General features: G+C 34.1%; 4 protein-coding genes across 4 annotated transcripts; 2 read left to right on the top strand and 2 right to left on the bottom strand.

Annotated features, from left to right (window-relative positions):
• Positions 1-672: 672 nt before the first annotated feature.
• On the bottom strand, positions 673-3,073 carry LOTGIDRAFT_163349 (hypothetical protein; the record flags this gene model as incomplete). Its single annotated transcript, XM_009059442.1, has 2 exons — positions 673-1,670; positions 2,830-3,073. 2 exons carry the CDS (start codon positions 3,071-3,073, stop codon positions 673-675), a joined length of 1,242 nt encoding a protein of 413 aa, XP_009057690.1.
• A 2,029-nt stretch (positions 3,074-5,102) lies between these two features.
• LOTGIDRAFT_68180 (hypothetical protein) lies at positions 5,103-6,038 on the top strand (the record flags this gene model as incomplete). The annotated part of the gene is made up of 3 exons (XM_009059353.1): positions 5,103-5,193; positions 5,513-5,560; positions 5,788-6,038. Coding segments are annotated over 3 exons (390 nt in total), but the record flags the coding sequence as incomplete, so codon positions are not given.
• A 3,048-nt stretch (positions 6,039-9,086) lies between these two features.
• Positions 9,087-11,164, top strand: LOTGIDRAFT_97403 (hypothetical protein; the record flags this gene model as incomplete). Its single annotated transcript, XM_009059443.1, has 4 exons — positions 9,087-9,174; positions 9,701-9,885; positions 10,598-10,670; positions 11,094-11,164. Coding segments are annotated over 4 exons (417 nt in total), but the record flags the coding sequence as incomplete, so codon positions are not given.
• A 1,110-nt stretch (positions 11,165-12,274) lies between these two features.
• On the bottom strand, positions 12,275-12,877 carry LOTGIDRAFT_121913 (hypothetical protein; the record flags this gene model as incomplete). Its single annotated transcript, XM_009059444.1, has 2 exons — positions 12,275-12,473; positions 12,687-12,877. Coding segments are annotated over 2 exons (390 nt in total), but the record flags the coding sequence as incomplete, so codon positions are not given.
• Positions 12,878-13,329: the final 452 nt, after the last annotated feature.

A 13,329-nucleotide genomic window follows, 5' to 3' on the forward strand; every position in this document is an offset into this window, starting at 1 on the left:
TTTGAAAAACTCACAAATGCATTAGCCATGGCATCCAAATTTATTTTACATTAAGGGAAACTCACCCTCACTAGCTAACAGCCCCGTCTTTAGGCTGGGCCCTAGCAAGTGAGAATTAAGCCCCAGCAAAACCTTCTTCAGTTCAGCAGAGATTGATTCATTTACTGTCTCTTTGTACAAAATCAAAAAGATATAGATTTTGATACGTTTTTGGCACCTCAAAATTGTCAGAAATGAGTTCTCTGGGCCTTTAATTCTTCAACTTTTATGAGTACAAAATCTGAGACCCAGCACCAATTCATTCCTGGTGACGGGGCTGCTAGCTAACAGACTACAATCAAACTTAATACCAACTGAGCTATTGGTTGCAGACCACCTATTTACTCTATGTAACCACTAGTCTTGACTAGCTTGAACTGTTTAAAATTGATATACTCAAAAGCATTAACTTTGACATTAGTGGAATATGTACACACTGCCGCTTTAAGTAATGTATGAAATACCAAGATATTGTGTATTTTGCATTAAAGAGGGAAGGGAAATGCTTCTACCTCTGAAAACTTGGCATTGTTATGTCAACAAAACTTATTCAAATTTTTGGGCTTACATTCTCAGACTTCTTTTTACAGCTCTGACAAAGCTAACAATTATAATCAAAAATTCTATCTGTACTTACCCAGGAGCTGTGATTCCATTTGTGAATGAAAACCCAGTTGAGGCTGGGGTCATGGGCATGTTCAAACTTCCACCAAAACTTGACATCTGCATCATTTGTTGGAATTGTTGCCGTGTCAACGGTCCAGAAGATGGTTGTTGAGACGGTCCAGCAGTCATATTGAAATTAGGACTTGAGAGACCAAGACTACTTAAATATGGTGAAGATGTGATTAATCCAGTCATTTGGTTGCCATACATCATATGATTGGAATATGGTGTTATTTGAGGCATTGTGTTTGATGCAGCACTAGTAGAGGGTAAATTGTTCACATAAGATTGTACATAAGAATGGTTGGAAGTTGGAACTTGTACAATTTTGGCTATTTTACCACCAGACCCCACATTCCCACCATCGGAATCATCGCTGTTCTGTCGATGTTTTCCTAAACTGGAGGAACTCACTTGCACTTGGGATTGATGTGCAGACATTGCATTAGAACTAGAAGCGACTTGTGGTGAATGTACAGGCATTGAATTAGAACTAGAAGCAACTTGAGATGCGTGTGCCGACAAGGCAGAAGCAGAAGTAACTTGCGATATTTGTTGGAAACTTGTACTAGAACTGGTTTGAGAAGATTGTCCAAGTAACGAGGAAATACTTGTTGGATTTAACGCAGATTGTTGAAAAGTCTGAGGTGGTGGAACATTGTTTCCATTAGAAAGCGGAAATGGAACGTTTAATTTTTCGCGTCGAATACTTCTGGCTGTTCCAGTTTCTATTCTTACTTGTTGGAAATTCTTCAGATCAATAAAATACGGGAGTTTGAATTGTGTTTGGCTTAAATCTATGAAGTTAGTTTGTTGTCCTGCGTACACCGACTCTATCATCGATGCTACGTCAAAACTATACGAGTTCCACTGTCCTATATAATCACCAGCCCACTGCCACGTTATTTTATTTAGGTCAGGGCTCGTCATTTGGTAGATTTTTCTTCTTACGTGTCTTCTGTTGCCTTAAAAAAATCATCATTGAATATATCAGATATTATTAATATACCAAAGAACATTGAAGGGATTGTAAAGAAGTTTTCTACTTTTTTTATGTGTATAGGGGACAATGATATCGTCAGGTTGCACCATTCCAATTTTCAATCAGACATCTGTGGCTCCTGCAATTCCACTAAAATCAAGTGATTGATGACATCACTGATCATGAAATATGCTTTATCACATAGGCCTTTCACAATTTGTGAAGTCATCAAACAATTAGTTTTTGTGGAATTGCAGGAACCACAGATATAGTTCTTTGAATGGTGCAATTTGATTCTATTAATGTCCTCTATATTCAAACAAAATTTAGAAAACCTGTTAACAATCCCTTTAAATAAAGTTTAGATATAATAAGAATAAAAATATACCGGTACATTAGTCAGTGGACATTCTGGAAGGGATGCCTACTTGACAACCCTAAGGATTAAATAGGATTACCTATTTGGACATCCTACCTATCATGACAAACAAGGTTTGATAAATGTATCCAGTATTCAGAGATAAGGCTGATGTGGCAATATTAGGCAACAGAAAACTACAGGAATTTGATTGTTGTATTATGTTCTATTACATTTGCCAGATATTAGTGTCAGAGCAAGTTTGCAAGTTTTTCCGGCATGACTCTCCCTTACTAGGTTAGAAATTTGGGCAACCTCAGTCATGGCTGATCTTAAATAGTTATAATGACGCTCCAGTTTCTGAGAAATACATTACAAATCTGAATTGAGTAATATTTCTGATTCGAAAATGATAAATGACATCCCATAACCATAATAATATTTTAAATCTGACTTGCACACTTCCTGTGGCTCAGTTAATGTCTGCAATTGGTCAAAGGTCAGTGCCTCCCCCCCATCCCCCCTTCTCTCTCTCTCTCATTATAAAAAAAAATCTCAGACTCTCTCTAGATTTCAATCACAGTGGCCTTGAGCCTGAAGCCTCATTTAATTTTATTTCTTAGAAATAGAATTTATTAGTCTACTTTCAGTTTCAGTTTTTGTCCGTTATTTCGCAATACGTTAGCAAAGAGATTACAGATAGGAAAATAGAACGTGGACTGTGTCGACTGAGAGTATTGATTTTGATCTCGTCACAAAGCAGACGAACACCATCGTAACTTACCAGTATCAAGTCGAATTTGATAAATCGTCGATGAAAAAAATACATTGTACAGACTCAAGTTGGGGTTGATTTTCCCTAAATTTGCAGCACTAGCCCCCTTAAGATAATTATCTTCGATGAAAGCGACGACATCAGACTCATATGGTTGCCATGAACCGTTGTTTTCAAACCATTCCCACACAATTACACCACAGTTCGTGGAATTTGCTGACGATGCCAAAAAATTGGCCGAGGAAGCCGCCATACTTGTTTTGACTCTAATTTTAGAAGTAGCGCGATCACGCAGACGTAAAAATAGAAGGAATTTATCAAACGAGTATTCTGACTGGATAATCAAATCAGAAATATTGATTTCAGACCACAGTTAATTTTGCTCTGAACGGAATTTAAATCTTTTCTTCCACATCGTGGCTTTTGACTTTTTTGTTCGTCTTATACTCTATTCATCAAAATTTTCCTTACATTAGTAATGAAAAAAAATCTTTTAAAAATTTTCACTCAGGTACACTTTACGTTTTCCAAAGTCGGATTGGTACGATTTGTCCAGGACGGTTTGTCGTAGAGACGATTTGACATGATTTGTTTACTTCCCATAATGCATCTGCATAGTTGCTAGCTGTGAAGAAAAATGGTCGACTTTTCTGTTGTCAAGAAGAATTAGCAAATATTTTATCCTTGAAGTCTTGTTGTCTTGTTTGTTTATTTATGATTGAGGATAAATCTTATGCTAAATTTCAATTTTAGTACTCTCGACCTTTAATGGTCTTCATTATTGCATTTTTAACAGGTAAAATATGCGAATTTTTATAATTTTTTTTCAGTCAAAAAAGGGGGTGGGGGGGACTTTGCTAAAATTATCAAAATTTGGAGGCAGCTCATTACAATACAATTATATCATTTCAGGCTAAACAAGATTAATGTATCGCTTTTTCTTGAATTGATTTAATTATCTTTCGTTTTATAGAGAAAAATGAATGACAATGGATTGCAGACAAACGTTCCATTTAAAAAAAAGCTTAGGTTTAGATCAAACCTTCTAAGCTCTGTCCCCATAAATTTATTTTCTTGGACAAGAAAGTGTCTACTTGACAGATGACCAGGCCAATGATCATTTTTCATTTTTAAAAAATGATGAAATTGGTAGGCTTGGAAGCGAAGATTATTTCCTAGAAAAATTCCACACTTGCCCATCATTTGACAAATTTTTGCAAGAATTTTGTAGAAACGGAACAACCAGCGTTCTGTCAAATAGGAAACCAATTATGTATAAAACGGTATTCGTAAACTTTTCACCTCAGTGAATATTGATTTAAAATGATATCAAGGAAATCAAGGAAGATGACTCAATTAGGCTTAATTAACTTGATCAATAAAATTCATTAAATTTTAATGGTGTCTATTCAGGATACAGATATTGTAATTAAAGGGATACTGTCATCTAAAACTTCATTTTGATATCAAAAAAGAATTTGAAATATTAAAACAGAACCTAACAAAACATTGTGTTACTCAGAGTTTCACACTATGGGATTTTCAGGCAACTGACCTATATTTCAGCCTGTGTCAAAAGAATGTTATTTAGTGTACAATAAGAAAATATTGTAAGGACCGTAGTATTAGCTTTCTCTGTTTCCATTATCAAACCCTGACATAGACTTATTTACTTCATTCAACTTTCATTGTAGACAAATATAAAGCTAGATTTCAATGTTAAGAAGTGTATTGGAAACTGTTGAGTAATTATCTGAAAGATAGTATTCTTTTAGAAACTAAATAAGTTGATAAAATCAGAATAATTTCCTCTCTTTATCTTATCAGCATCAGTAATTTCCTGTCTCTTGCAGTTATTATTTATTATTTAGAATTTTATTTTAATGATAGTTGGTGCAATCGATTGCTTGATACTTTGTAAGTCTGATTTGAATAGTTGGTAAGCTTACAGAAATTAACATTTTGATAGATCTAATTTCTTTTAGCACGTTTCATCTTCAGTTAAGTTTTTTTACGTGCAACTACGAGTATCAGTATATCTTGTGTTCTTTGAAATGTCGGGTCATTAAAAATTGATAGCCAAGTTTGCTATTGAATTGACTTGATGAGAGTTTGCATGCCACTGACACTGACAGGCTGTATTTTAATTATCTTGAAGTCATTAAATGTTAATCAGAGATGTGATTATAAAATGTTAATAAGGGATGTTTTATTGTATTTTAGACTGATCGAGTGAATCAATAAAAATGACTAGTCAGGCTGCCATTCACAAAAGAAATTTAGAAAGTTCGATATTGTTTATACAACAAGAGCATGCTGATACCTTAAAGGCTTTACATCTTGAAATTAACCAGTTACAGAAGAAATGCACAGGTAATGTTTTATTTAGGGAATTTTTTAGATTTTTGAGGGTTTTTTCAGTATGTAATTATGCAAATTAATAAAAATTCTCAGCTGAACTAAGTTAAATAATAGTGAAAATAGTGAGCTTTTCTTTATTTGCAATTGAAAAAACAGAAAGACCTAATTTGAAAGATTTGATAATGTTGTTCTATGTCATCCATAAAAGATATATTTTTTATTTTTTTGATTGTCCTTTACTTTTATAAGGCACATGTCCCCATGCAATCACTAGAAAAAGGAAAGTGTAAGACATTGTGTTAGTAATAAATATATTATATTCATGTTTCAGATCTGACGTTTCAGTTAACCATGCATGGTTTAAACATTGAAGATTCAGGTATTCCTTCTCTCTTTCTTAAATATATCATTTTCTATCATGTCTGATAGTTTTTGAAAATTCTGCTTCAATAAGTCACATTTTAGCTCCAAGATCTTCTGGGATCTCTTTTTTTAGGAAGGAAGCTGGTCTTGATAAACAATGAAAAAGCTAACCATTTAACATTTTGAGAGCAAAATGAAGAAGTTAACTTCTGAAAAAAGGTTTTTTGTTTTGTTTTTCAGAAGACACAAATAATAAATATCAAGAATTAAAGAAAGAATTGGATGAAAAAGTTTTATTGTTGAAGCAGAAAGACTCTCAACTTGTTTCTAAAGATGAAAAAATCAAGGAATTGGAACAGACGGCGAAAGTGTATAAAAAGAAATATTTGGACGAGTCTCGGAAACAGGCAGAAATTGTGAATAAATTGAAAGCAGATGTGGAAACGAAATCGTGTACTGTGGCCTATCTCACGTCCAAATTACATCAAAGTAAAATGCAGCAAAAAGACTTGGAAAATAGTGATATACGTAGAATAGACAGTTCCCAAGTTCCAGCGCCACCGAAAGAAATTATCTCAAAACCTCGTCGTATGCCCAATATCAAGAGAAATTTATTAAATAGTGCTGAAGTGCCACAAATGAGATTAGGTGCCAGTCGTAGTGGTGGATCCAATCGCAGTTCAGGATCCAATCGTTCTAGTTCTCCAGATATCACAGCATTTTTACCCTCCGTCCAACAATTTGAAAAAGATGTGAAAATGGTTGCCAGACCCTCGATTTTACCACCCATTCCTGGCAATCCTGATGCCAAGGTTCTTCAAGTTCTTCAGAAACAGCCCAGACGTGTTCAACACCCTCGCTCCAAAACACCTGAAATTCCGTCCCTTGCTCTCGAGCCACTGCCTCATCGTTCCAAAAACTGGGCTGAATCTCACAGCTCTGAGTATAAATATAAATAGGCTTGATTTTATGTTATTGTTGTATTTTTAGGCTATGTTATCGTGTATCTTTTGGAAATGAAAGAAGCATTATTTATATTTTACTGTGATTTTTATGGGGTACAAATTTAAAAAAAAAAAGAAGGAAAACAGTCCATGTTCAGAGGCGTTTCTAGGAAACATTAGGCAAGGGAGGCAAAGCAAGGATCAAAAATTTTCCAGAGGGACCACAGGTCACTCTTTAAGTATGTCAAATGATGAAAATTTGAAAATGGGAGAGCCAAAGCTTAGCCCCTCTATAGAAATGCCACTAAATAAGTTCTGGTACAGAGACTGTTTCCTGAAAAAGAATATAATTCTCAGCATTCCATGTCACTTTGTCAACCAAAATTGCGAGAACCAGGATCAGATGAAACTAGGCAGACACAGACTGGGCCAGCCCTTTAATGTCACTTTTAATCCCAGTTGAACTTGATCCAAATTTTGTTTTTACCATGACAAAAGCCAAATTTGTCATGACTTTTAGGTTTCTATACAAATTATTTATGTTAGAAGGTATGTGATTGAGATCATGCTGCACTTGTTGTCCTATTTTAGATAGTTGAAGACAACATGTGATGATGACATCGTAGAATATCTAGTTATGGGATTTTGTGACGCTATCCAAAAATGTAATCTAAGACGCATTGGACACTGAATGCACCTTTTGTTTGAGTCAAAAAATCCAGGCATTGGCAGGAATTTGATTGGCTGGCAGTGTCATCAAGTAGACAAATGATCAAGAAGGCCGTTTATAGACCCTTACTGAAGTGGCTAATGAAAAATAAAAGATAAAAATATCGAAAGAAAGTTTGGTCTCTTTTTGGTTTTAAAAAAGTTTGCTCGACTATAAATGTAATCTGTGAAATTATTTGTGTTTTATGTGAGTACTGCAATTAAATTGCATTTATGTTTTTATGTTTTTAGATTTGGCCTTTTTCTCAAACGTCATTGATTTTAGAAAGTACTGTGATCAGATTGTTTAATATAAAGCTTTGGGAATATTTTGTATATAACTGAATTAAGTTTTCCAAAATTTGGCCAGAACGTAGAATTAGTTTTAGATTAGATTTGTTTGTGATAAACTGCTGTTTACGTTATTTATTAATTAATATGATATATGTTAAAAGAAGAAAAAACAGATGTGAGTTCTCCATCAGAGTCAGGCTATGAACTTTTCAGCCACCGGTTGATTTGTGAAATACTTAAAGTCGTATGAAGTGAAATGAATGGTAAAGGAAATTAGAAAATCATGAACCTTATTTTACACCTAGTTAAGGTCTTAAAAACAAGGATTGCTCCCTCTTTATAAAACATAAATTGATAAATTTGTGTACAAAAAGAGACAGAATTTTAACACAATTTCTGTTATTTTGAAGTTTGATCTCTCTAAAGAATAATTTGTGTTGTAACTGTATCTAATAGACCAAGATTTTGAAAATAAAATCGGATAAATGTGATTTTAAAGGGATTGTAAAGAGGCTTTTTAAATTTTTTTATGTGTATTGTGGACACTGATAGCATCAGATTGCACCATTCCAATTTTCAATCAGACGTCTGTAGTTCCTGCAATTCCACAAAAGCTAAGTGTTTGATGACGTCATTAATTGCGAAATATGCTTTATCACAGAAGGCCTTTAGCCATTAGTGATGTCATCAAACGCGTAGTTTTAGTGGAATTGCAGGAGCCACAGACGTCTGATTGAAAATTGGAATGGTGCAAATTGATCCTATCAATACACATCAAAATTTTAGAAAACCTTTTTACAATCACTTTAAACTATCTATGTTGTAATATTGTTTGTTAAGTCTTCATTAAGAACTGAGTTCAAAGTTCGAACATCAAACAAGGCAGAAAGTTTTAAAGTGTGTTATTTTATATGAATACCTTTGGATCAAAAATTAAATACAATCATTAAATTTATAGTGTTGTTCTTATATTCTTTTGGAGCATTGTCAATTTCTATAACAAAATATGAGAGGGCTTGATATGGATTGGCTGAACTGCGGGCTAATGAAAATGATCATTTTCGAACCTTCTCAATGAATATTTTTCAGTCCAGATCATTGGCAGTATTGGTTAGAATATTTAAATTAAGGATTAAAATCTAAGCTCTGCATTCATTTACTAAAGCGAAAACTGTCAATGTGGAATACATTGAATTAGATGTAGTCTGAACAAAGTTTGAGTTACTTCCCTTTACATACACTGCAGCTTCAAAAATAGTGGTCCGAATTGTCATTGAATAGTGGTCAGGGTTGTCTTAGTTTCAAAAATAGTAGTCTGACATTTGGCTGAGTCTCAAAAAAGTTGTCTTAGTGGTCTTTAACATTTGGCTGAGTTTCAAAATTAAGTAGTCCTAGTTTCCAAAAAGTAGTCCGAGTTGCCTGTAGTCCGAGTTGCCCTACACCCAATTCAACATGGCGGCCCCCACTCAGGGCCAAAATCAAGCAAGTGATAGCACAAATACGCAGAAACTCAGGCCTGAAGATGTACAGAGCTTTTCATTTATTATTGATCACATTATAGGGGAACGAAAGAATCGCAATCGCGGTTTTGCCACCCCTCTCCCACCCAAACCTCGAGAGGAATTGATGGTACAGAGTTTGTTTGAAAGTTGCATATTTAAGGCTACAACCAGTTGTGTTATAGGTAAGCTATGCTCTGAGACAATCAAAAACATGGATAGTGGGATTATGGTGTAGGCATAATAGAGTTGTAGGTAATGCCATTATTTTCTAAAAGTTACCCTCATTGCACACTGATGTCTGTCTAGAATTTTACTGCCGACTGGAGTCTTTTCAAGAAGAGTTTCATTCACCAACTGTCTGCTGGCTCAATAGGAGACAAAAAATCTCACTTGAGTCCAATCAACTGCCGATCATGCCATTGGCATTGGAAGGAAAATTAATCTGATTTGATGATGACGCTCTGTCTTGCAGACGATAAAGCAATTTGTGACAAATATAAAACTGGTTTGATATAAATACTGTCAGCAAGGCGATAATCTTGTTGTGGAAGCAGGGACACACACGAGATTTAACTTAAAATTCGAGTTAGCGAGTTTTTCTTCTGTCTTCTATATTCCTTATCAGGTAGATTCAGATCCAATCAATTATAAACATTCATTCTGAAATTGTCTTCAGATTGTGTAACTCCATTTCTTTTATGTATCTAGGGTTTGCTCTGGGTGGAGTGTTTGGTCTGTTTACAGCCAGTATTGATCCAGCCTCCACCATCTCCCCAGAACCATTAACACTGAAAGCTACAGCCAGAGAAATGAAGGCCAGGTCGCTCTCCTATGGTAAAAACTTTGCAATAATTGGAGCCATGTTTGCTGGAACTGAATGTTGTCTAGAATCGGTAGGTTTGTATTTTGACAAAATTAACGTTTGTTACTGGAGACCAAATTATTACTATTTGGAAGAGAAAATATTAAAAGAGTTCTAACTTTAATCATGTTGTTTCATGCTATGTGATCTTGAGACAACTGACCTATTTTCAGTCTGCATCTCTACTGAAGTTTGACAAGTAAAACTTATTCTCAAGTCTATAATTTGAAAGGGATAAATACTTGTCTAAATATTTGCTGAACCAGTTGATAGAAACCATTATCCATGGTTATTTGACATTTTGATATTGAAAAGATGAACGAACAGCTGAATTTAATCGCTTGGTTGAGTAAATATACCAAAAGCATTATCCCTTTAAAGAGGATTCAAATTTGTATGTGTATCGGGTACACTGATAGCATCAATTAGCACCTTTCCAATATTCAATCAGATGTCTGTGGATCCTGCAATTCCACTAAAACTAGGTGTTTCATGACATCACTAATCGCGATAAAGCATAAGTTCAAGACCCAAATCAAAGATATGTAAAAAAAAAATAATGTGTAGGTCTGTCTGGAACACTGATAGCATCAATTTGCACCATTCCAATTTTCAATCAGACCTCAATTATAATATAGAGTTTCATGATGTCACTAATCGCGATAAAGCAAAGACTCAAATAAACTACCGAAAAAATGGCGAATCTGTCCCTTTAAAGTTTCCTGTGTTATTAATGTTTTCAGCATCGTGGTAAATCTGATTTATTAAATGGAACACTATCAGGTGCAATTGTAGGAGGAGTTCTTGGTGTTCGAGGTAGGTATCAACTTCTTTATTTGATAAAAATAACTGCCAGCCCCAAGCCACCAATCAGTTTCACAGCAAACACGGCTTGGTTTTAGAGTTCAATTTAGATTGAAATATTAACAATTCATCACACCAAATTTCAGTTTTGGCTTATCAAGTTAAAATTTGATTCGCTGATATGGCAAAAGCGTCTAGTCGTTTTCAAATGGGACAATAAACCTAGGCCCCACATGCTACAGGCTGTGCACAGATCCCTTGTCAGTTGAAATCGAAAAAGAGTTGGCTAATGCCACTGTGATATGAATCTACAAAAACTTTCTAATTTGAAATGAAAATCTTGTCTGAGGGATCCAAGACATTCGGAACCTCCAGTCATACATGACTGGCAGTAACACACTCTAATCAACATCCTTGATTCTGTTTATTTTCCAGCTGGAGTTAAAGCAGGATTAATTAGTGCTGCTGGGTTCGCTGCATTTTCAACTGTTATAGACTACTATCTGAGACACTGATTAGAATATTAGACATGTGCTTGTACCAGCAAGACAATTCCATTGATAAAATCGTGTTAGGGTTATGACTACCGTACCTGATATATTATTATGCCATTAATTAAATAGATGGACCAGATTGGAGAACTATAGTGCTAGTGAAAAAGAAGAATTGGACCAGGCCCATAGCCAGACTTGATTGTTAGGAGGGGCAAGCATTATATCTGGAGGGGCAATAGAGTGAGGTATTTAGTTACGGTAACAATATTAGTCGGCAGGCAGAATTTTTTGGGGGGCAATCCATTTTTTTGTGAGGTCATTGTCCCCCTATGCCCACCTGTAGCTCCGGGCCTAAACTGAACTCACCCATCTTCAGTGTGAATTGTGTGTGAAAGACTCTTTTTGTTGTCACATGGAGAATGACTTAAAAGAGATTGTAAAGAGGTTTTCTAAATTTTGTATGCTTACAGGGGACACTGATAGCATCAATTTACACCATACCAATTTTCAATCAGACGTCTGTGGTTTCCTGCAATTTCACTAAAACTAAGTGTTTGATGACGTCACTTATCATAAAGGCATTATTATTATATTGGGATTAGTGACGTCATAAAACACTTAGTGTCCCTGATACACATAAAAATTTTGAAAACCTTTTAACAATCCCTTAAAAGCATTGTTATATCTGTATTGTATATTTTGTATGAAATAAAATAAAATTATAGCTGTTGGTTTTTAAATACATATTATTACTGTCCCAAAAACAGTGAAGGTTATTTCTGTTATTATTTAACCACTCTAGTTTATGTTATTAACCATGTAGAAATATTAAAACAGAACTTAAATTATGTTGTTACTTAACAACTTCATGTCAGAACTTTTATGTCTTCTGACGTCAGAGAATCGCATAGTGTGAAACGCTGAGTGTAACAACATGTTTTTTTTAGGATTTGTTTTAATATTTCTATATCACTCTACAATTGATGTATTGATCACTATTTTAACAGTGGTATTTCTATATTGCTCTATAATTGATATATTGAGCACTATTTTAACAGTGATATTTCTATATCACTCTACAATTGATGTATTGAGCACTATTTTAACAGTGGTATTTCTATATCACTCTACAATTGATGTATTGAGCACTATTTTAACAGTGGTATTTCTATATCGCTCTACAATTGATATATTGAGCACTATTTTAACAGTGGTATTTCTATATTGCTCTACAATTGATGTATTGAGCACTATTTTAACAGTGATATTTCTATATTGCTCTACAATTGATGTATTGAGCACTATTTTAACAGTGGTATTTCTATATCACTCTACAATTGATGTATTGAGTACTATTTTAACAGTGGTATTTCTATATCGCTCTACAATTGATGTATTGAGCACTATTTTAACAGTAGTATTTCTACATTACTCTACAATTGATGTATTGAGTACTATTTTAACAGTGGTATTTCTATATCTCTCTACAATTGATATATTGAGTACTATTTTAACAGTTGTATTTCTTTATTACTCTACAATTGATGTATTAAGCACTATTTTAACAGTGGTATTTCTATATCTCTCTATAATTGATGTATTGAGTACTATTTTAACAGTGATATTTCTATATCTCTCTACAATTGATATATTGAGTACTATTTTAACAGTGGTATTTCTATATTGCTCTACAATTGAAGCATTGAGTACTATTTTAACAGTGGTATTTCTATATCACTCTATAATTGATGTATTGAGCACTATTTTAACAGTGGCATTTCTATATCACTCTACAATTGATGTATTGAACACTATTTTAACAGTGGTATTTCTATATCGCTCTACTATTGATGTATTGAGCACTATTTTAACAGTGATATTTCTATATTGCTCTACAATTGATGTATTGAGTACTATTTTAACAGTGGCATTTCTATATCACTCTACAATTGATGTATTGAGTACTATTTTAACAGTGGTATTTCTATATCACTCTACAATTGATGTATTGAGTACTATTTTAACAGTGGTATTTCTATATCGCTCTACTATTGATGTATTGAGCACTATTTTAACAGTGATATTTCTATATTGCTCTACAATTGATGTATTGAGTACTATTTTAACAGTGGCATTTCTACACTACTCTACAATTGATATATTGAGCACTATTTTAA

The sequence above is a fragment of the Lottia gigantea genome (genome assembly GCF_000327385.1).
Source record: "Lottia gigantea unplaced genomic scaffold LOTGIsca_39, whole genome shotgun sequence".
Taxonomy (NCBI): Eukaryota; Metazoa; Mollusca; class Gastropoda; family Lottiidae; genus Lottia; species Lottia gigantea.